Below are 23340 nucleotides of genomic sequence, written 5' to 3'. Positions count from 1 at the left end.
GCTGCCAGTTTGCGCCTACGGCCCCTCCGACCACCACCAATCATTCATTCACCCGTGTGAGCGGCACCGGGGGCAAAGGGTGAAGTGCCCTGCCCAAGGACACAACGGCAGCGATTTGGATGTCAATAGGTGGGAAGCGAACCTGCAACCCTCAGGTTTCTGGCACGGCTGCTCTACCCACTACGCCATGCCGCTCCTAGGAGATGGAAGAGCAAGGAAGTCCAGAACCAGCGATTATTTTATTGATTTATATTTCTAATAATGTTAACCGTATCATGTTTAAAGTAATCATGGACTAGGGCGACAAAAATATGCAGTTAATAGATCAAAACATTTTTTTTACATGTGTTCATACACGCTGTCTATGTGGGAAAATGGGATTCTGCACTTGATGTCACACAAAGAGGGGGCGGCATATCAAGTCTGGCGATGGAAAAGGGGCATTACAAGAACAGTTACTTATCTACCGATTACACCAAAACTAATCGATATTATGGTAAATGACTGCCAGAGTCAGTCAGGAGTAAAAATACATTAAGAAAATGCGTCAGTCAACTGGACGCTGTGGTTGCCTAAATGGACAAAGATGGGCATGCTTTTTATTTTTCATTCTATGTTCAATAATAGGTTTGAATCCGACTTGGGTTTTTGCGCCATCGTGCTCTTGTCAGCTTTCCTTTGCAAGTGGTGAGACAAGCAAATAATGTTCAAGGATGAGGGAAGAAATTTAGATTTCCGTTTCAAAATTAACCTGTCAGTTTTAGAAATGAAAAGCCTGTTGGACATTACAGGTCGAGCACAGCCTTACTTTTCAGTTATTTCTACAGCTAAGGCAATCAATCATTTAGCAGCCTTTGATCCCTCCATGTCTGTGCAGTCGTTGACCAGCAGTATTGGGAAGTGAAGTTGCTTTATCTTTTGAGATCCAAGTTTTCAATCAAAATTACACAAAACAATAGTAATTTGGTGAGTAGTTAGGCATACAGTAAAAATATGTTTCTGATGTGTTTTAGAGTAAACTAGCTATTGAAGTTAATACCATGGGTATGTTCCAAAGGGCTGCACAAGCCACAATGTCATTCTTGGCTCAGATCTCACATCAGGGGAAGAAAAAACTCAACCCAACTGGATACAATGAGAAACCTTGGAGGGGGCCGCAGATGTGGGGGACCCACCCTGGGCAACTGGTGCAATGGATGTTGAGTGGATCTAGTTAATAGTGTGAGAGTCCGGTTCATAGTAGGGCCAGCAGCGGATAATATTGAGTGGAGACAAGTCAGCAGCGTAGAAACGTCCCCATCTGAAGCACAGATGAGTCCATCCCGGGTCCCGACTTTGAACAGCTAGCGCGTCATCTGTTGTCACCTGATAAACTCTTCACCCAGAAAAAGGGGGCAGAGTATACAAATTAGCTTTGAGATGGCACTTAAATGTTTCTACTGAGGTAGCATCTATAACTGTTACTGGGAGGGCATTCCAGAGTACTGGAGCACGAATAAAAAATGCTCTGTAGCCCGCAGACTTTTTTGGGGCTCAGGGAATCACTAATAACCACTATGCCACCTACTCAGAAGTGGTCAGAGTGTCCGCCCTGAGATTGGTAGGTTGTGAGTTCAAACCCCGGCCCAGTCATAGCAAAGAATATAAAAATGGAGGCCATTACCTCCCTGCTTGGTACTCAGCATCAAGGGCTGGAATTGGGGGTTAAATCGCCAAACATGATTCCCAGGCGCGGGACCGCTGCTACCCACTGCTCCTCTCACCTCCCAGGGGGTGATCAAGGGAATGGGTGAAATGCAGACGACAAATTTAACCACACCTAGTGTGTGTGTGTGACAATCATTGGTACTTTAACTTTAACTTAGAACTTCCTAGAACGCAGATTTCTTACCGGGACATATGGTCCAATACAATCAGCAAGACAGGATGGAGCTAGACCGTGTAGTATTTTATACGTAAGTAGTAAATCCTTAAAGTCACATCTTAAGTGCACAGGAAGCCAGTGCAGGTGAGCCAGTATAGGCGTAATATGATCAAACTTCCTTGTTCTTGTCAAAAGTCTAGCAGCCCCATGTTGTACCAAATGTAATATTTTAATGCTAGTCATAGAGAGGCCCGAAAATAATACGTTACAGTAAACGAGACGAGACCTAACGAACACATGAATAATGATCTCAGCGTTACTGGTGGACAAAATTGAACTAATTTTAGCGCTTTTACGGAGATGAAAGAAGGCTGTTTTAGTAACACTCTTAATGTGTGACTTAAACAAGAGAGTTGGGTCAAAGATAATACCAAGATTATTTACCGAGTCGCTTTGTATAATTGTTTGGTTGTCAAATGTTAAGGTGGTATTTTAAAATGGGTGTCGGTGTCTAGCAGGACCGATAATCAGCATTTCTGTTTTCTATGAGTTGCAAAAAGTTAGCGGACATCCATTGTTTAGTTTAATTCAGACACACCTCTAGTTGACAACAATCTGGTTTGTTGGTCAGCTTTAGTGGCATGTAGAGTTGGGTGTCATCAGCATAACAGTGAAAGCTAACACCATATTTGGGTATGATGTCACCTATCGGCAGCATGTAGTTACTGAAGAGTGCAGTTATGCTTGATGTAGAATAAAAAGTGTGTTATTTCTGGATCAAAAATATTAACATAGTCAAACGTTTGCTCTGGGAGTTAATTATCACTGATTTAAAACTTTGGTGTGTGGGTGAACAGAAGTACACACTAATCCAGGGTCATGCAAAATAAACAGGTAAAGAGACAATATGCAGTAGGTTATGATGATAAATTGTATTTTTGAGTCTGAAAATAAGGCCACCAAAAACTGAATACAAGAAAGTACACGGACAGAATATTGTGTGATCTAACGTGCCGAGAGTTTTTATATTGAATGAGTACAAGGCTATTTTAGAGTTGTTTCCCTGACATTTTCATGGATCACCTCATTACTGTCATCAAGAATTCATTACTTTTTCTTTTATTGGGCGTGTTCTGTCCCCGTGCCACCTCTTACACAAAACTAATTGCTCTCGTTGGGACATGTAAGGTTGAACTTAATATGAGTTCTCCTGTTATTCACTTCCACGAGGCTGCTGAAGTCAGGTTGTAAAGGGGCCATTTCCTGTCAGCAGCCTGCTGATAAGGCAGGAAAAAAAATATCCGCTGTTCTACGTTAGTTTTCTGCCAGGAGTACTGGTAATCGCCATTTTATGCCTGAAGGTAACGTCAGTCTATGGCTGGACTACTTTTATCCTTGGTTTTGCAGATATTTCCTCAGGCACTGTGTTAATTATTGAAAGGTGATTCCTACTTATCCTAATGTGTCTGTCATAATATCAAGCACCAAACATTAAAACTTTGCAGACTTTATATTACTACACTGAATAAACTTTATTATAGAGTAACTTTTACACGACAACACAGTGTTGCAGTTGATATCAGAATTTTCTTTCGTTGTCTGTGTTGAGTGCAGTAATAAACTATTAAATACGGGCCCCCGAAGGGACAACAACCAAGCATACAAGCGGGAATGTTGGTACCCCCTCTCCCTTTCTTAAATATTTAATATTTAGTAGATGCAAGCTAATTAAGTGTAATGTTTTTGAGTTACATGGCCTACTCGTTAATAAAGTGGCATGCTTTTGCACAGTGTAAAATGTTCACAAGGAACTCTGAAGTCAGGAAAATGTCCTCTGTTTTCAAGCTTGTGGTCTCAAATATTTTTTTCTGACCTTAAGAATAGACAAAATATATACTGAAAAATTAACAGTTACTTTTATTTTTACAGGGAAGTTTGAATGTCACAGGAAAAAAAACAAAAACAACGAATACCATAAAACTTAATTTCAAATTAGTGAAAGGGTACCTATGATGATTTTAATCTACATTGAACACATTTCTTTGTGGTCCAGATAATAAGCAATGGATATGCTTTGGTGTCATTTTTTTAAGTCTATCACCAAGATGTTGGACTCTGGAGGCATTCTCAGATTGCAAAATAAATTATGTCCCAACTTCTCAAATATCATCATAATTTAGTTTTTGTAAATGTACACTGTTAAATCAGGTATTTAACACTACGAAAACTCATATATAGTTCAGACAAATCTGTTGTACAGTCTTATGGCCAAAGGAACAAAAGATCACTGCAGTGAAATGAGAGGAGCCTCTTGCTACAGTTACTCCTCTGAGTGGCCATAGTGTCATGCAAAGGATGTCTGGGATTACTTAGGATGCCCTGGATGCCCTCATCCTTCTCTCAAGCACAGCTCCCACAGAATCCACATTTTCCCCATCACAGAGACACAGCCTGTCCAACCGGTTACTGTCCCTCGAGGTCATGCTACCACCCCATACACAACTCCATAGAAAATGGCATTTGGTACACCAGACTGATAAAATATGTGTAACATCAGACTACTGCTCACATCAAAAAACCTCAGCCTCCTCAAGAAGAAGAGTCTGCTCTGACATGTCTTGTACACAGCATTTGCCTATGTTGACCAGTCCAGTTTGTGGTCCAGGTGGACTCCCAGGTACTTGTACAACTGGATCACTTCAATGACCAGTCTATTTATTTGGACTGGCTGATGGGAAGAACTCAATGATCATCTCCTTGGTCTTGCACGTGTTAAGGATTAGACCATTTTTAATGCTTCGGTCTGAAAAAGGAGCCACCAGCTCCCTGTGCTCGTTTTCATACCCTCCCTTCACACATGCCACAACAGCGATATCATCAGAATACTAGTCACGTGGCATGTAGCAGAGTTTAATCAATCAATCAATCAATCAATGTTTATTCATATAGCCCTAAATCACAAGTGCCTCAAAGGGCTGCACAAACCACAACGACATCCTCGGTAGGGCCCACATAAGGGCAAGGAAAAACTCACCCAAGTGGGACGTCGACCATGATGACTATGAGAAACCTTGGAGAAGACCGCATATGTGGGCAACCCCCCCCTCCCCAGGGGACCGAAAGCAATGGATTTCGAGCGGATCTAACATGATATTGTGAAAGCCCAATTCATAGTGGATCTAACGTAACCGTGAGAATCAAGTCCAAAGTGGATCCAATATAGTAGCGAGAGTCCCATCCAAAGTGGAGCCAGCAGGAAACCATCCCAAGCGGAGGCGGATCAGCAGCGCAGAGATGTCCCCAACCGATACACAGGCGAGCGGTCCATCTTGGGTCCCGACTCTGGACGAGCGGTCCATCCTGGGTCCCGATTTTGGACAGCCAGTACTTCATCCATGGCCGCCGGACCGGACCCCCTCCACAAGGGAGAGGGGAACAAAGGAGAAAAAGAAAATAAATGGCAGATCAACTGGTCTAAGAGGGGGGTCTATTTAAAGGCTAGAGCAGGGGTCGGGAACCTTTTAGGCTGAGAGAGCCAAGAAGCCAAATGTTTAAAAATATATTTCCGTAAGAGCCATATAATATTTTTTTTAACACTGAACGCAACTAAACGCGTGCATTTTTAAGTAAGACCAATATTTCTAGAGTATAATAGGTCCCTTATTCTTTGTGATAACATTGTTATTCCGAAGCTAACTGTGGAGGGGGCGTGGCCTGCGGGCCTGCAGCGAAGCGGGGTGTGCCAGGACCAGCCTCAAAATCAGCGACAGGTGTGCAGATGGCCCACCTGGGCCTTGTTATCTAATCACCTGTCACTCTGTTATAAGCAGCAGTCAGGAGGAGAGACCAGGTTGGGGCTGGAGCCAGAGCGAGAACGAAAGAGAAAAATACAATTGCTGAGAGACATATTGAAAAATAAAACAATGTTGTAACCCTGAAAAAAGCTTTCATGTCGTTGCTTGGTGGTCTGAACAACCCTCAGGAGGGCAAGCCCCACACTAACCGATAACAAATAAATAACTTCTTACCATTGACGCAACTACTTGAACAGTCATCAAAAGAGCCACATCTGGCTCGCGAGCCATAGGTTCCCTACCCCTTGGCTGGAGTATACAAATAAGTTTTAAGAGAGATGTAAATGCTTCTACTGAGGTAGCATCTCGAACTGTTACTGGGAGGACATTCCAGAGTACTGGAGCCCGAACGGAAAACGCTCTATAGCCCGCAGACTTTTTTGGGACTCTGGGAATCACTAATGAGCCGGAGTCCTATTAACGCAGATTTCTTGCCGGGACATACGGTACAATACAATCGGCAAGATAGGCTGGAGCTAGACCGTGTAGTATTTTATACGTAAGTAGTAAAACCTTAATGTCACATCGTAACTGCACAGGAAGCCAGTGCAGGTGAGCCAGTATAGGCGTAATGTGATCAAACTTTCTTGTTCTTGTCAAAAGTCTAGCAGCCGCATTTTGTACCAACTGTAATCTTTTAATGCTAGACATAGGGAGACCCGAAAATAATACGTTACAGTAATCGAGACGAGACATAATAAACACATGGATAATGATCTCAGCGTCGTTAGTGGATAAAATAGAGCGAATTTTAGCGATATTACAGAGATGAAAGAAGGCCGTTTTACTAACGCTTTTAATGTGTGACTCAAAGGAGAGAGTTGTGTTGCGCAAAGTCTGCGGTATAAATTGTGAAGAGGAAGGAGGCCAGAACGGTACCCTGTGGTGCCCCCGTATTGCTTACCACAATGTCTGAAACACTCCTCCCTAGCCTGACATACTGTGACCGTCCTGTTAGGTAGCCAGAGATACATTGGCAAAAATAGCATCGACCCCGATCCTCACCAGTTTCTCCCTTACTAAGAGAGGCTGGATGGTGTTAAACGCCCTGGTGAGGTCAAAGAACATCAGCCTGACAGATGCAGCATGTAGAGGATCGTGTCGTCCACTCCCATGTCATCCTGGTAGACAAACTGTAGCGGGTCAAGAACCTGCTCAACCTGTGGTTTGAGCAGACGGGAGTACTAGCCCCTCAAACATCTTCATAATATACTGTTTTTTTATTTTTTTTTAATGAGGAAAAAATGATAAACGTACTTTGAAATCCAGAAAACAAGGTACGAAGAAAATATTAGATGCATTTTATTATGCTTATGAATTTGAAATTGATCGCAAGAATTTGCTTGGCACGGTCATACCCAACACAAGCCACGCCCCTTTACGAATACGCAAAACCTATTGAAAGTAACCAAGTGTCTGACATCTGCACGCTCTGCCCAATCACTATTCTGTAGGAGTAGCTTTTTTGTGATTCCAGCGAAAGACAGAGTAATGAGCTACAGAGTTTTGTACTCTGGTTATAATCGCGCACAGGCTGAAATAAAACATAAATGGTCGGTCATCAGGAAGAAAGTGAAGTTTAAGATGGATGTGAATGGGAAAAATTAGGGGGAACCGAGGTAAATCAGTGCTCACCCCGATTGAAAAAGTAGTCGCTGCAAAAATACATATTAAAACATTACAAAAGATGGATGATTCAGAATATTTCCAAGATAAATATAATTTGTGTAACTAATAACAAAATGTCTTTATACAGTAGCCTGCTCACAGCCAGATTAGAGTTTAATGTTAAAATGTTGTAATATTTGGTTTGAAAATATTTTACATTCAAACATGCCAGGGCTATTAAAAAAGATACAAAAGACTTTGACTCTTGTTTGATTACTCAATTTATATTATAACGTCCGTGCGTGACTCAAAAGTTGGGCCATTCCTCCGGTGCCATTGAGCCACAACTGTCTGTCCGACTGGCCAAGCTGGTGCTGGAGTCACAGGAACACGTTGATACAGAAATATGTAGGAACATGATCACCTAGATAAATTAATATATGTCCTCACAAATATTAATATAAGAACATGAAGCATTACAGAAGAACTTCACTTTTTTGGAAATGTTGCCTACCGTTCCCAATCATGAGTGAAAAAACAACAACCATTTTTTCGTTTTGTTTTAGGATGTTTTTTTAGTTGATCAAAAACGCTTTTAAGATACGGCAAATGGGAGTCACCATTTTAGCCTTCACACAAAACACAACATTTGATCTACACGGTGCAGGTATATACAGTATGTACACACACATATATATATATATATATATATATATATATATATATATATATATATATATATATATACATATCATCTTTGGGTGTCCCACGATTCGATTCAATATCGATTCTTGGGGTCACGATTCGATTATAAATCGATTTTTCAGATTCAACGCGATTCTCGATTCAAAAACGATATTTTTACGATTCAAGACGATTCTGTATTCATTCAATACATAAGATTTCAGCATGATTTACCCCAGTCTGCTGACATGCAAGCAGGGTAGTAGATTTTTGTAAAAATATTTTATAATTGTGAAGGACAATGTTTTATCAACTGATTGCAATAATGTAAATTAGTTTTTACTATTAAACGAACCAAAAATATGACTTATTTTATCTTTGTGAAAATATTGGACACAGTGTGTTGTCAAGCTTATGAGATGTGATGCAAGTGTAAGACATTTATTTTTACAAATGTCTAATGATAATGTCAATGAGGGATTTTTAATCACTGCTATGCTGAAACTATAACTAATATTGATACTGTTGTTGATAATATTCATTTTTGTTTCACTACTTTTGGTTTGTTCTGTGTCGTGTTTGTGTCTCCTCTCAATTGCTCTGTTTATTGCAGTTCTGAGTGTTGCTGGGTCAGGCTTAGTTTTGGAATTGGATTGCATTGTTATGGTATTGCTGTGTATTGTTTTGTTGGATTGATAAAAAATAAAAAATAAATCGATTTTTTTTTCAAAATGAGAATCGATTCTGAATCGCACAACGTGAGAATTGCGATTCGTATTCGAATCGATATTTTCCCACACCCCTAATAAATATATATATATATATATACAGTATATATATATATATATATATATATATATATATATATATATATATATATATATATATATATATTTATATATATATACATATTTATATATATATACATGCATACATACACATACACATATACATACCTACATCCATCCATACATATACAAAACCCAAAACTGGTAAAATTGGCACGTTGTGTAAATAGTATATAAAAACAGAATGCAATGATTTGCAAATCTTTTTCAACTTATTTGTAATTGATTATACTGCAAATACAACATATTTCATTTTCGATTTGGGAAACATAAGTTTTTTTGTGCAAATAATCATTAACCTAGAATTTAAAGGCAGCAAAACATTGCAAAAAAATTGGCACAGGGGCATTTTTACATGTACTTTCCTTTTGACAACACTGGGAACTGAAGATACCAATTTTTTAATCTTTACAGGTGGAATTATTTCCCATTCTTGCTTGATGTACAGCTTAAGTTGTTCAACAGTCTGGGGTCGTATTTTACACTTCATAATCTGCAACACATTTTCAATGGGAGACAGGTCTGGACTACAGGCAGGCCAGTATACTACACACACTATTTTACTATGAAGCCACGCTGTTATGACACATGCAGAATGTGGCTTTTCATTGTCTTGCTGAAATGAGCAGGGGCGTCAATGATAACGTTGCTTGGATGGCAACATGTGTTACTCCAAAACCTGTATGTACCTTTCAGCATTAATGGTGCCTTCACAGATGTGTAAGTTACCCATGCCTTGGGCACTAATACAACCCCATACCATCACAGATGCTGGCTTTTGAACTTTGCGCATATAACAATCCGGATGGTTCTTTTCCTCTTTGGTCCAGAGGACACGACGTCCACAGTTTCCAAAAAACAATTTAAAATGTGGACTCGTCAGACTACAGAACACTTTTCCACTTTGTATCAATCTATTTTAGATGAGCTTGGATCCAGCGAAGCCAGGGGCGTTTCTGTGTGTTGTTGATACATGTATTCCGCTTTGCATAGCACAGTTTTAACTTGCACTTACAGATGTAGCGAGGAACTGTAGTTAGTGACAGTGGTTTACCGAAGTGTTCCTGAGCCCATGTGGTGATATCCTATACACACTGATGTCGTTTTTTGATGCAATATCGCCTGAGGGATTGAAGGTCACAGGCATTTAATGTTGGTTTTCAGCCTTGCTCCTTACGTGCAGTGATTTCTCCAGATTCTTTGAACTTTTTGATCATACTGTATTACGGACAGTAGATGTTGAAATCCCTAAATTATGTGCAATATCTTGTTGAGAAATGTTGTTCTTTAACTGTTTGACAATTTGCTCACGCATTTGTTCACAATGAGGTGACCCTCGGCCCATCCTTGTTTGTGAATGACTGAGTATTTCATGGCACCCACCTGTTCCCAATTAGCCTGTTCACCAGTAGGATGTTCCAAAATAAGTGTTTGATGAGCATTCCTCAACTTTTTCAGTCTTTTTTGCAACTAGTGCCTGCTTTTTTTGAAACATGTTGCAGACATCAAATTCCAAATGAGCTAATATTTGGAAAAAATTACTAAGTTTACCAATTTGAACTTTACGTATCTTGTCTTTGCAGTCTATTCAATTGAATATAGATTGAAAAGGATTTGCAAATCTTTGTATTTTGTTTTTATTTACGATTAACACAACGTGCCAAATTCACTGTTATCATATCTGAACTATTGTCTAAAATTATGGAAAAAATAACTACAAAATAAAGCTTAATTCACTAACCGTGTTACAAACGATGTCAGTTAGAAGAATGCATAATGTTGGTTGCAGAGAATATAAAAACCCTTCTTGTTGTGAATCAAAAATGAAATTCAATGATTTGGTACATATACAAATTGCTAAAATTATGCACAAAGCCAACTATAACTTGTGACCAAATAATGTACAACAATTATTATTTAAAAAAAAAGTGAATAAATGTAACTTTTTGGGTAAAATTAAACTCAAAATTGATGTATGTATGTACAACCTTTAGCACAAAAATGTTGAACTCAAGGCTACAGGGCCAGATTTGACCAACCACATCATTTAGTTTGGCCTAGAAATAATGTGCATCAATAAAGCTCCTTATCTTTTTTTTCAAAATGATTTGTTCATTCAATTTTGACAGAAAATCTGTACTGGATGCTTTTGCATGTCTTTTAAACCTGAATGTTATCTGGTCATGTACTAAAATATTCCAAACATTTTTTTTGTTATCAAAAATCCCTACATACCTGCTTGTCAACTTAGTTTATGACTTCATCCATCAATTTTTTAGTAAAAACAAACAAAATGCATATGGCTTTTTGTATTAATATCACGAGGCGATTAAACATTTATATTCATATATTCACTGATACATTTTGGCCATCTGAGGGGCAGCCATATAACTGCGACTTGGCCCTCAATGAAAACGAGTTTGACACCTCTGCTGTAGCATACCAGTATGTGTCTTTGAATTATGGAATAGATTAAAGGACATATTTGCAACCTCCTTGGCTTTGAGCACGTAATGACCTTAATTTTCCAAAGTGTCGTAAGCACTATATCCCGCACTCTTCCAGCTTTCAGCACGTAATGACCTAAAGTACGCCTTGGATAACACAACACGTGCATCTTTTTTGGGTGTTAGCGAATGAAAGCAATTTGGCAGTTACGAACAATCCCTATCATTGAATGGATACTCTAATATGGCTACTCGGTGGTTTAGCGGTTAGAGTGTTCCCCCTGAGATCGGTAGGTCGTGAGTTCAAACCCCGGCTGAGTCATACCAAAGACTACAAAATGGGACCCATTGCTTGGCACTCAGCATCAAGGGTTGGAATTGGGGGTTAAATCACCAAAAATGATTCCCGGGCGTGGCCACTGCTGCTGCCCACTGCTCCCTTCACCTCCCATGGGGTGAACAACGGGATGGGTCAAATGCTGAGGACACATTTCACCACAATCATGTGACAATCATTGGTACTTTAACTTTAACTAACAACATTACTGAAAATTGTTAGTTGCTTCACTGGGACATTTTTTGTGTATGCGCATGTGCTCCCTGCATATACGTATACCGGGTATGTGGCGAGACAAAGGTATGTGATCGCCTGAACTCCTGACTTATTCCTTGAGCCAACAATATAATTAGTAATTGTGAAAAAAATTTACATTTAAAAATATTTATGTTCTCCTAAAATACTAATGGTAACATGTTTTTTTTTTTATATAAACATTTATTTTCAGCAAGTTGAAAACAACCCCTTTAAGCAAAGAAGTCAATTAATATACAAAGTACCAGTTTAAGAAACTGTTTAAACTCAAACGGTCTAAAATATATGTATATATATATATATATATATATATATATATATATATATATATATATATATATATATATTTATATATATATATATATATTTATTTTTTATTTATTTTTTATTTTTTTCCTACCGCTAGCCGCTCAGGCAAATCATATTGTCTATTTTCCCATCGATAATGTGACATCATCAAATGTGCGCTCTTTCAGTAAATAGGTGCACGAAGAGTATATATATATATATATATATATATATATATATATATATATATATATATATATATATATATATATATATAACCCGATTGTAGCTGAGATAGGCGCCAGCGCCCCCGCGACCCCAAGAGGGAATAAGCGGTAGAAAATGGATGGATGGATGGATGGATAATATATATATATATATATATATATATATATATATATATATATATATATATATATATATATATATGTGTGTGGGAAAAATCCCAAGACTGTTTCATGAGGGAACCCCTCATGAAACAGTTCTGTAGAGATGAAGTAGTCTTGTGATTTTTCCCACACATACATATTGCGCTCTACCACGGTATCGAGCACTATTCTCTGGATTATCCAATCAAGATATATGTATGTATGTATGTATGTATGTATGTATGTATATATATATATATATGTATATATATATATATATATATATGTATATATATGTATATATATATATATATATATATATATATATATATATATATAGATAGATAGATATATATGTATATATATATATATATATATATATATATATATATATATATATATATATATATATATATATATATATATATATATATATATATATATATGTAGGTGTGGGAAAAAATCACAAGACTACTTCATCTCTACAGATCTGTTTCATGAGGGGTTCCCTCAATCATCAGGAGATTTTAATGGAAGCATTCACATACAATGATTTATATAGAGCACAGAGTGGGTGGGTACAAGCAGGCGTAGGGTGTGGTGATTGGCTCATGTGTTACCTAGGAGGTGTTTCCGCCTGTGGCGGCATGCTGAAATGATTTCACTGCGCTTGTTGAGGGATGATAGCTCTGGATGATATATAATAAACAGTTTCTCTTTTAAGCATAGGTTGCATCTTTTATTACCACTGTTGTAAGGTGTGCTGGATGCAAGAATTTGCCATGTTATTGAATATTCAACATTATTGTCTTTGAGGTTCCAAATGTGTTTGCTGAGTTCGGTAGAATTCTGCAAAGTCTGGTTTCTAAAGGAGGCGTTGTGATTATTCCATCTTGTTTTGAACGCTCCTTCGGTTAATCCTACGTACGTGTCGGATGTGTTAATGTCCTTGCGTATTACCTTTGCTTGGTAAACGACTGATGTCTGTAAGCACCTTCCGTTGAGAGGGCAATCAGGTTTCTTGCGACAGTTACATTCATTATTGGTTTCAGAGTCGTTTAGTCTGGGAGTAGGCAGTCCTTTTGCAATTGCTTTGTTGTGGTTTGAAATGATTTGTTGCATGTTATTCATACAGCTGTAGCTCAATTTAATGTTGTTCTTGTTGAATATTTTTCTTAGGGTGTTGCCTTTGGGGAAGTGTTTGTCGATCAGAGTGAGGAACTTGCGGCCGATGTTGGTTGAGACGTCTTTGTTGAATGGCGGATTGTACCAGATGATGTTGTTTCGTTTTCTGCTCTTTTTTGGTTGGTTTCCTGGGGTGGGTTCATAGGTGAGGGTGAAGTTGTATCCGCTTTCATCAAGTGCTTTCTGGTACGGGGGGGTTGCTTGGTCGAATTCAGCTTTGCTGGATGGCAGCATTGATAGTCTTTTATTAATTCCGGTAGGTATTCTTTTCGTGGTGGTGGGTGGGTGGTTGCTGTCATGGTGCACGTATTGGAGTGTTGTGTTGGGTTTCGTGAATGGTTGGTAGCTGTTATTTCTCAGGTTGAAAGTGACGTCGAGGAAGTTGACGGTTTGCTTGTTGGCTTCAATCGTGATCCGTAGGCCGTTTTCTTTGAAGATTTGGCATATGCGCTTCTTGGTGTTCTCGCTGCTCCTTGGCGAGGCGCGGCACACTGCCAGTCCATCATCACGGTAAATACCAAGGTTCAGGTTGAGGCTAGCAAGCTGGGAGAGGAGGAAACTCCCAACGAGTTCGCAAGTTTCTGCTCCGTCAAAACTCCCCATGGTAACGTCAAATGTTGAATTGTTCTTTTTTTGCCATGGTGTACTGTTGTGGATGAGTATGGAGTTCTTTGCGTGGATGATGATGTTTCTTTCGTTGCCTGTGATTGAAGAACTCCATACTCATCCACAACAGTACACCATGGCAAAAAAAGAACAATTCAACATTTGACGTTACCATGGGGAGTTTTGACGGAGCAGAAACTTGCGAACTCGTTGGGAGTTTCCTCCTCTCCCAGCTTGCTAGCCTCAACCTGAACCTTGGTATTTACCGTGATGATGGACTGGCAGTGTGCCGCGCCTCGCCAAGGAGCAGCGAGAACACCAAGAAGCGCATATGCCAAATCTTCAAAGAAAACGGCCTACGGATCACGATTGAAGCCAACAAGCAAACCGTCAACTTCCTCGACGTCACTTTCAACCTGAGAAATAACAGCTACCAACCATTCACGAAACCCAACACAACACTCCAATACGTGCACCATGACAGCAACCACCCACCCACCACCACGAAAAGAATACCTACCGGAATTAATAAAAGACTATCAATGCTGTCATCCAGCAAAGCTGAATTCGACCAAGCAACCCCCCCGTACCAGAAAGCACTTGATGAAAGCGGATACAACTTCACCCTCACCTATGAACCCACCCCAGGAAACCAACCAAAAAAGAGCAGAAAACGAAACAACATCATCTGGTACAATCCGCCATTCAACAAAGACGTCTCAACCAACATCGGCCGCAAGTTCCTCACTCTGATCGACAAACACTTCCCCAAAGGCAACACCCTAAGAAAAATATTCAACAAGAACAACATTAAATTGAGCTACAGCTGTATGAATAACATGCAACAAATCATTTCAAACCACAACAAAGCAATTGCAAAAGGACTGCCTACTCCCAGACTAAACGACTCTGAAACCAATAATGAATGTAACTGTCGCAAGAAACCTGATTGCCCTCTCAACGGAAGGTGCTTACAGACATCAGTCGTTTACCAAGCAAAGGTAATACGCAAGGACATTAACACATCCGACACGTACGTAGGATTAACCGAAGGAGCGTTCAAAACAAGATGGAATAATCACAACGCCTCCTTTAGAAACCAGACTTTGCAGAATTCTACCGAACTCAGCAAACACATTTGGAACCTCAAAGACAATAATGTTGAATATTCAATAACATGGCAAATTCTTGCATCCAGCACACCTTACAACAGTGGTAATAAAAGATGCAACCTATGCTTAAAAGAGAAACTGTTTATTATATATCATCCAGAGCTATCATCCCTCAACAAGCGCAGTGAAATCATTTCAGCATGCCGCCACAGGCGGAAACACCTCCTAGGTAACACATGAGCCAATCACCACACCCTACGCCTGCTTGTACCCACCCACTCTGTGCTCTATATAAATCATTGTATGTGAATGCTTCCATTAAAATCTCCTGATGATTGAGGGAACCCCTCATGAAACAGATCTGTAGAGATGAAGTAGTCTTGTGATTTTTTCCCACACCTACATATTGCGCTCTACCACGGTATCGAGCACTATTCTCCGGACAATCCAATCAAGACATATATATATATATATATATACACACACACACACACACAGCCCGGCCCCCGGCCAAATTGTTTTAACCCACTGCGGCCCCCGAGTCAAAAAGTTAGGGGACCCCTGGTCTACAGTATTATACCAAGCTCCAAATACAACTCAAACTATAAAACTGCAGATATTTTTAGTGGGCGTGTTGCGTGTGACTGTGTGTATAATTGATAAGTGGCGCAAACCGCCTAAGGTGTTTACATGTACGTTTGTATGATGCGCCTTTCACCTTGGAGACACTTATTTACTGCACATTCATGTTGTCATGGTCCAACCTTCAGCGTTTTGCTAAGTTTTGAAGCATGCAGCGGACTTCCGTATACTACATCATCAATAGAACCCAAAGTCTAGCGCTGATGGTGCTCTCATGGAAGGCACTGGTAATAATTAAGAGAGTGCACAGGGATGTTACAGTTCCAAGAAAAAGGAATATTGTAGTTTTTTTTTTAATGTGTATCAAAAAAGGAAAGTCATTAAAATAAAAGCCTGCAGACACAAAAACACATCAATAGAATCATTTCAGCCCCTCATGTCATCCAGGAGCTAAATAATTAGAAGCTCATATTGATGAATCAACATGTCTTTTTTTTTTTTGACAGTCCATATATGTTAACAAGCATACATAGGCCAGAGCTGCAGCACGATCGCCTCTTTTCTCGTAACTATTTCTGCACAACTGCCAGTTTGCATGTACAATTCAGACATGCTAAATAAATAGAGATGCAAAACAGCGGCCGCAAAATACTTGTAGTCTTGATAAATCAGACTGCATGTGCTAAATAATTATATATGCATTTTCTCCCACCAGGATTGTGGGCATTCTGGTAATCAGCATATAATTCTGCATATTCATGAGGACAATGGATGGCACTCCCTATTTTGCTCACTTAAGAAATGCAATCCTATGCAGAAGAGTTTAGTAGATCAGCTTTGCGTACGCTATCAAGTTGGTACGTGTTTTAATGCACGCAAACATTTAGAAGATCAGGCCCAATGTTTTTACAAAGTACAAGGAAAATAAATGTATTAAACCTTATTGATGAATGAGACATTCTATCATTTATTGCAGAGCCATCAATCCTCATCAATAACTATTTACCAATGGGGCGGTTTAGCTCGCTTGGTAGAGTGGCCGTGCCAGCAACTTGAGGGTTGCAGGTTCGATTCCGGCTTCCGCCATCCTAGTCACTGCCGTTGTGTCCTTGGGCAAGACACTTTACCCACCTGCTCCCAGTGCCACCTACACTTGTTTAAATGTAACTTAGATATTGGGTTTCACTGTGTAAAGCGCTTTGAGTTACTAGAGAAAAAGTGCTATGTAAATATAATTCACTTCACAATGTGAACTTTTTATTTGTTTTGTATCTGTTTATTGGTATTATGGTTATAGATTTAACACAGGAAGTGAACAATTTTTTTTGTAATTGTTGTAAAACAGAACAGGGGTAAGATTAAAAGGGAACATTATCACAATTTCAAAAGGGTTAAAAATAATAAAAATCAGTTCCCAGTGGCTTGTTTTATTTTTCGAAGTTTTTTTTCAAAATTTTACATCTCCCAGAATATCCCTAAAAAAAGCTTTAAAGTGCTTGATTTTCGCTATTTGCGATGCAACTGTCCATTTCCCTGTGACATCATACAGTGCTGCCAATACAAACAAACAATGGCGAATAGCACAGCAAGATATAGCGACATTAGCTCGGATTCAGACTCGGATTTTAGCGGTTTAAGCGATTCAACAGATTACGCATGTATTGAAACAGATGGTCGGAGTATGGAGGCAGATAGCGAAAATGAAATTGAAGAAGTAATTGAAGCTATTGAGCGAATAGCTATTGACGCTATTCGGCCATAGGATTGGTGTACCTAATGAAGTGGCTCATAGTATGGCTGCCTTATTAGCATCGCCAGTAAACTGTGCGGACCAAACGATCAGGACTTTCGCATCTTGTGACACTGGAGCAACTTAAATCTGTCGATTGGTAAGTGTTTGTTTCGCATTAAATGTGGGTATCTAGTTTCAAATGTACATATAGCTAGCGTAAATAGCATGTTAGCATCGATTAGCATAGCATGTTAGCATCGATTAGCTGGCAGTCATGCTGCGACCAAATATGTCTGATTAGCACATAAGTCAACAACATCAACAAAACTCACCTTTGTGATTTCGTTGACTTAATCGTTGCAAATGCATCTGCAGGTTATCCATACATCTCTGTGTCATGTCTGTCTTAGCATCGCCGGTCAAATGTGAAGACACTCTGGCAAATTCAATAGGGGTCTGGCGGAAAATTTCTTGCCAGTGGTGCAACTTCAATCCCTCCCTGTTAGTGTTGTTACACCTTCCGACAACACACCGACGAGGCATGATGTCTTGAAGGTTCCAAAAAATAGTCGAAAAAACGGAAAATAACAGAGCTGAGACCCGGTGTTTGTAATGTGAAAATGAAAATGGCGTGTGTATTACCTCTGTGACGTCACGTTCTGACATCATCGCTAAAAGACCGATAAACAGAAAGGCGTTTAATTTGACGAAATTCACCCATTTAGAGTTCAGAAATCGGTTAAAAAATTACATGGTCTTTTTTCTGCAACATCAAGGTATATATTGACACTTGCATAGGTTTGGTGAAAATGTTCCCCTTTAAATAAGATATGCTTCTTCTCACTCCTTTTCGGACATGTTGATCAAGGCCGCCCTAATGCACGGGCATTCCTGGGCTGAATCTCGTGGGGCCAACCCTATCAGGGGCCCCCGATTTTGACGGTAGAATGCAATAATTGGTGTTCATCGCTGTCAATCACACACAGCTCAGCTTCGTCGAGCGATTGTGCACTCTCTCTCTCTCTCGGCTGCGTTGTTTTACCTGTTTCATAAACCCACATCACCTGTGTGGATGACCAACATACTACCATTGAGCTAAACACAGACAGTTTCCCGGATCGTGTTCATGAACTAAATAATTTTTCAAAATGGGTGATATTTTTACTTTATTGCTGTTCTGTTGATAAAATTAGGATTTTTTTTTGAACTGTGTTTGATTGTTGAGCTCCAACCACCCCCCCAGGTTAAGACGCCCCTGATGTTGAAGTGTGAAACTGTAAAAATCCAAATGATAATAACAACATGGTGAAACATTAATCCAGTATAATTTGGTAATCTAATATGCTAATTAGTTTGTGATATCAGTATTAATCGTCTTTGTTTTGTAATAAAGAGGCTCACTCTTGTTTACATAGTGACTAACGAAGTGCCAAAAGTAGCACGGTATCCACTTCAATATTGTGATATTTCCTACCAGTATATAACAGGACATGTTTACAACCTCAACATCCACAGTGAACTTAGTTTCAAGAGATGTGTTTTATTTAGAAAACAACTGACTGCTGTTTTGGAGCGAAGACATTATTTTTGAGCCAAGGGCTGTTCCAGTTCAGCCGGCCAGCGGAGGACATTCAGAATTATGTCACATTTCTTCAAGTTTCCCCTTACATTTTGATATAAGTCAAATTGTTTTCAGTGACCTTTTTATCTGGAACAGTTGTTCGCATTAACCTTTTATAAAAGTCATGTTCCTTCATTTGATGCCCCGAAGACTGAACTTCTGTCTCCATCAAAAAAAAGTCAAAAACTAGATTGTGATTATTTCAGCCAAGTCATGCACAGAAAAGCCGTGCCTACACTTGCAGAGATAACTGTCACATTTCATAGACGGATACATATATTTTTTCACAATATATATATTTTTTCTCTCTTCCTAGTCCAATGCCCTGCTCACGAGGTACGTTTTGACTCAACGGGGGTAATCCTGAGTCCAGGCTTTCCTGAAAACTACCCCAACCTTCAAATGTGCTCCTGGCTGATAAACGTGGAGAAAGGCTACAACATTTCGCTGCACTTCCAACTATTCCAGACAGAAAAGGAGTTTGACATTTTGGAAATATTTGATGGTAAGTTTCCTCCCAAAGTATCCACACTTGCTGGAACACATTTCCCAATTGAATGTCACATCATGTGGAGCAGTGGTCTCAAACCTGTGGCCCGCGGGCCATTTGCGGCCCATATTTTGTAGCCCTTCATAGTTTAGTGTAATTGCGGACCGCACATCCTGGGTGGCTAATGGTAAAATACATAATAGCAATCTTTAATCCCATTATAAAGAACACTAAATACAATAACAGTCCAAACACAAAAATTACAGTGAAACAAAGACACATTTGGCAACAGAAAGAGCAACTTCCTGTAAGCAACTGGAATTGCCTCAGAAAATGCACTTTTTAAATTAAATTTTTACATTTATGATGACTTAAAGGGGCCCTATGATGATTTAATCTACATTTTAAAACACTTCCTTGTGGTCCAGATATTACGTGTTGGATATGCTTTGGTGTAAAGTTTTCGTAAATCTCGAATCCCAGACACTTTTTATCGGTCTGTTTGCAAGATTGTGAATTCTGAGGGTGTTCTCAGATGAAAAAAGGAAACCATGCTCCAGCGTCTCCAAAAGTTTCATAATTTATATTTTGAAAATGCACACTGTTTGAATTTATAGTGTTGTATATTTGATGGTCGTGTGATGGGTGATGAGCCAAGGAGACGCCAAGAGGAATCGTCGAACAAAAAGCTTTATTACTTTAGCGAGCCTCAGTAAGGACCTGCAGGAATCCCGGAGAAGAATTGGGCCGAATCTCCTCTGCTGACAATTGTCCCTTAAATACCATTCTGGAGACCCCCTTCTTTGTGGGTCTAGTCTTGGTGCCGATTAGTCTGGCCAACACCCAGTCAACCTATTTCCTGTGATCAGTTAGAGTTGGACCCCTATTTTCTGCACCTATCTGTGGCGCTTCCTACTAAATGTTGCTAATGTCTTTATTATATTCTCCTAAAACCCAAATGCTGTTGTCCCTTAAGTACCTCAATGTCTTGGGGTCTTAAACCCCCAATCTGGACCAGCTGGGATAGACGTTTGCACTGTTGACCTTAGTAGAGTTTGTAGAATAATCCTCTGATAGTGTTGTGTCGCTCGTGAATGATTCGTTTGAACGAACAAATCTTTTGAGTGAACATACTGAACCGAATCACTTCATGAACTGATTCGCTCCTTTCTCAGTTCAGTTGAGCTCCGCCGCGACCATGCCGGTATGAGTGGAACTGGCGTATTCTGTGATTCACTGAACCCTCAACGTTGGCGAACGATGCAGCCAGCTACTCATCATGTGGGCGGGGGGAGGGACTGAGCGAACGATTCGTTCACCGCAGATTAACGACATGAATCACTCAGTGAACGACAACGCTCTCGCTCTCTGCTCTGCTTGCCCCAATGCCGCGAGTGATTCCCCTCCCGTCACGGGGATATGTTTCATGCCATTGGCATCCGTTCTCCATTCATTCTCCAAGTTAACTTAAATTGATACTTCCATTTTTATATTTTTAAATGTAAACTACAGAAATTTTAGTTTTAATGTTGGCATTTCTGGCACTTGGTTTAATATTTGTTTTGTTTTATTTAATGTAGCCTATTTATTTCCTTTTTGTTTGCACATTTAAGTTGATATTTAATTTTTTATATTTTTAAACATAGGCTACAGAACATTTAGTTTTTATGTTGACATTTCTGGCTCTTAATTTATTTGTTTTATTTTGAAGGTATTTATTTTCTTTTTGTTTGCATATTTAAGTTTACATTTTCTTTGCTACAGAACATTTAGTTTTTATGTTGGCATTTGTTAAGGGTTTCTTAATTTAATATTTGTTTTTGCACTAAACAAACGAGGCCTATTTTTTTAACTGTTGATTGCATTTTAGTAGGCTATGACTATTTTTTTTTATTTCCAACTTTTATTTATTTCTTATATTCATTTCAGTGCAATAAAACACATTTAACAATCAAGACATTTAGTCACACTTTGTTTATTGGACAGGCCGGAAACGCACACACAGTGTTTTTAAAAGTAACAGAATCTCTACTACAGCTGCAATGTCTGTTTCCGAACATCAAGGGGAGTCTGTCAGGGCAGAGAGCGATTCACGTCTGTCGCCCTCTGGCCCACAGAACTGTAGCTGAGTGATTCAGGTTCGCTTCACGAATCTACAAGAACTGACTGGTTGTTGCTGAGGACGTGATTCAGGTTCGCGCTGCACTCACTCACTCATTCAGAATCAGGACTCGTGAACCTACTGACACAGAGAATTGACTGTGTTGCGGAGGAGGACGTCACATTGAGGCTCTCGTTCAGTCACTGTGCGCTTCGCGTCGTTCATTGGGCGCTGAGGGCTTGTGTCATTTCAAACTGACACACACCGAGATATGCCGCTGGGGAAGCTGTTACTGACCGACTCATGATTCGCCGACCTCCACACAGATTCGTTCATTGGGTGCTGAGGGCTTGTGTCGTTCGCGAACTAACACACACCGAGATCTGCCGCTGGGGAAGCTGTTACTGACTGAATCATGATTCGCCGACCTGCACACAGAACTGCTGCTGCAGAAGTGATTCAGGTTCACGCACTGAACTGTGCTGACTGTGGCGCTGTGTTAATCACTCACCGCCTGGTGTACTGCATGCACAGAGCTGTGTAGGGACTCGCGTTCACCCTATTTCTCCCGCGAATGTCTGCACTGTACTGTACTACCCCCCTCAAAAAAAAATGGGGGGGGGTGATTCGGTGAACAAATTTTTTGAACGACTCAATTTCAGGAACTTATTCTACTGATTCAGTACAGTCAAAAGAACTGCCGATCCCATCCCTCTGAAGGTTTTTGTGACCAAGTATAAGCACATGCTACTTCCAATCCTAGCAGAAAATTATACATGATATAATTAACCACAATAGCTTGAAGTTTTCACCACTTTTTTTTTTTTTGTGGTCAAAAATAAATTTCAAAAACAACATATAAATTGACTCCTCATACCATCAGGTGCACCTGCACACTTGCCTATTGATTTAGACGCCGCATAAAAAACAGCTGCTTTTAACAGCATTTAGGTAACTGCACGTCATATGTTGGTGTTATTATGCCCATGCTAAAATAAGATGAAAATAATACTTTATCCGGGCTTCACGGTGGAAGAGGGGTTAGTGCGTCTGCCTCACAATACGAAGGTCCTGCAGTCCTGGGTTCAAATCCAGGCTCGGGATCTTTCTGTGTGGAGTTTGCATGTTCTCCCCGTGAATGCGTGGGTTCCCTCCGGGTACTCCGGCTTCCTCCCACTTCCAAAGACATGCACCTGGGGATAGGTTGATTGGCAACACTAAATTGGCCCTAGTGTGTGAATGTGAGTGTGAATGTTGTCTGTCTATCTGTGTTGGCCCTGCGATGAGGTGGATACTTGTCCAGGGTGTACCCCGCCTTCTGCCCAATTGTAGCTGAGATAGGCGCCAGCGCCCCCCGC

General features: G+C 39.8%; 1 protein-coding gene across 2 annotated transcripts in view; it reads left to right on the top strand.

Moving 5' to 3' along the window:
* LOC133562239 (CUB and sushi domain-containing protein 3-like) overlaps positions 1-23340 on the top strand; it is a 673567-nt gene that overhangs the window by 471732 nt on the left and 178495 nt on the right. For both annotated transcript variants that reach the window (XM_061916244.1, XM_061916243.1), the window contains exon 47: positions 19708-19896. In XM_061916244.1, coding sequence (XP_061772228.1) covers positions 19708-19896 — 189 coding nt within the window. The remainder of the gene's footprint in view (positions 1-19707; positions 19897-23340) is intronic.

The sequence above is a fragment of the Nerophis ophidion genome, linkage group LG11 (assembly GCF_033978795.1).
Source record: "Nerophis ophidion isolate RoL-2023_Sa linkage group LG11, RoL_Noph_v1.0, whole genome shotgun sequence".
Lineage (NCBI taxonomy): Eukaryota > Metazoa > Chordata > Actinopteri > Syngnathiformes > Syngnathidae > Nerophis > Nerophis ophidion.
Note: the sequence above shows the minus strand (reverse complement) of the source record. Positions and strands in the feature narration are given on the sequence as shown.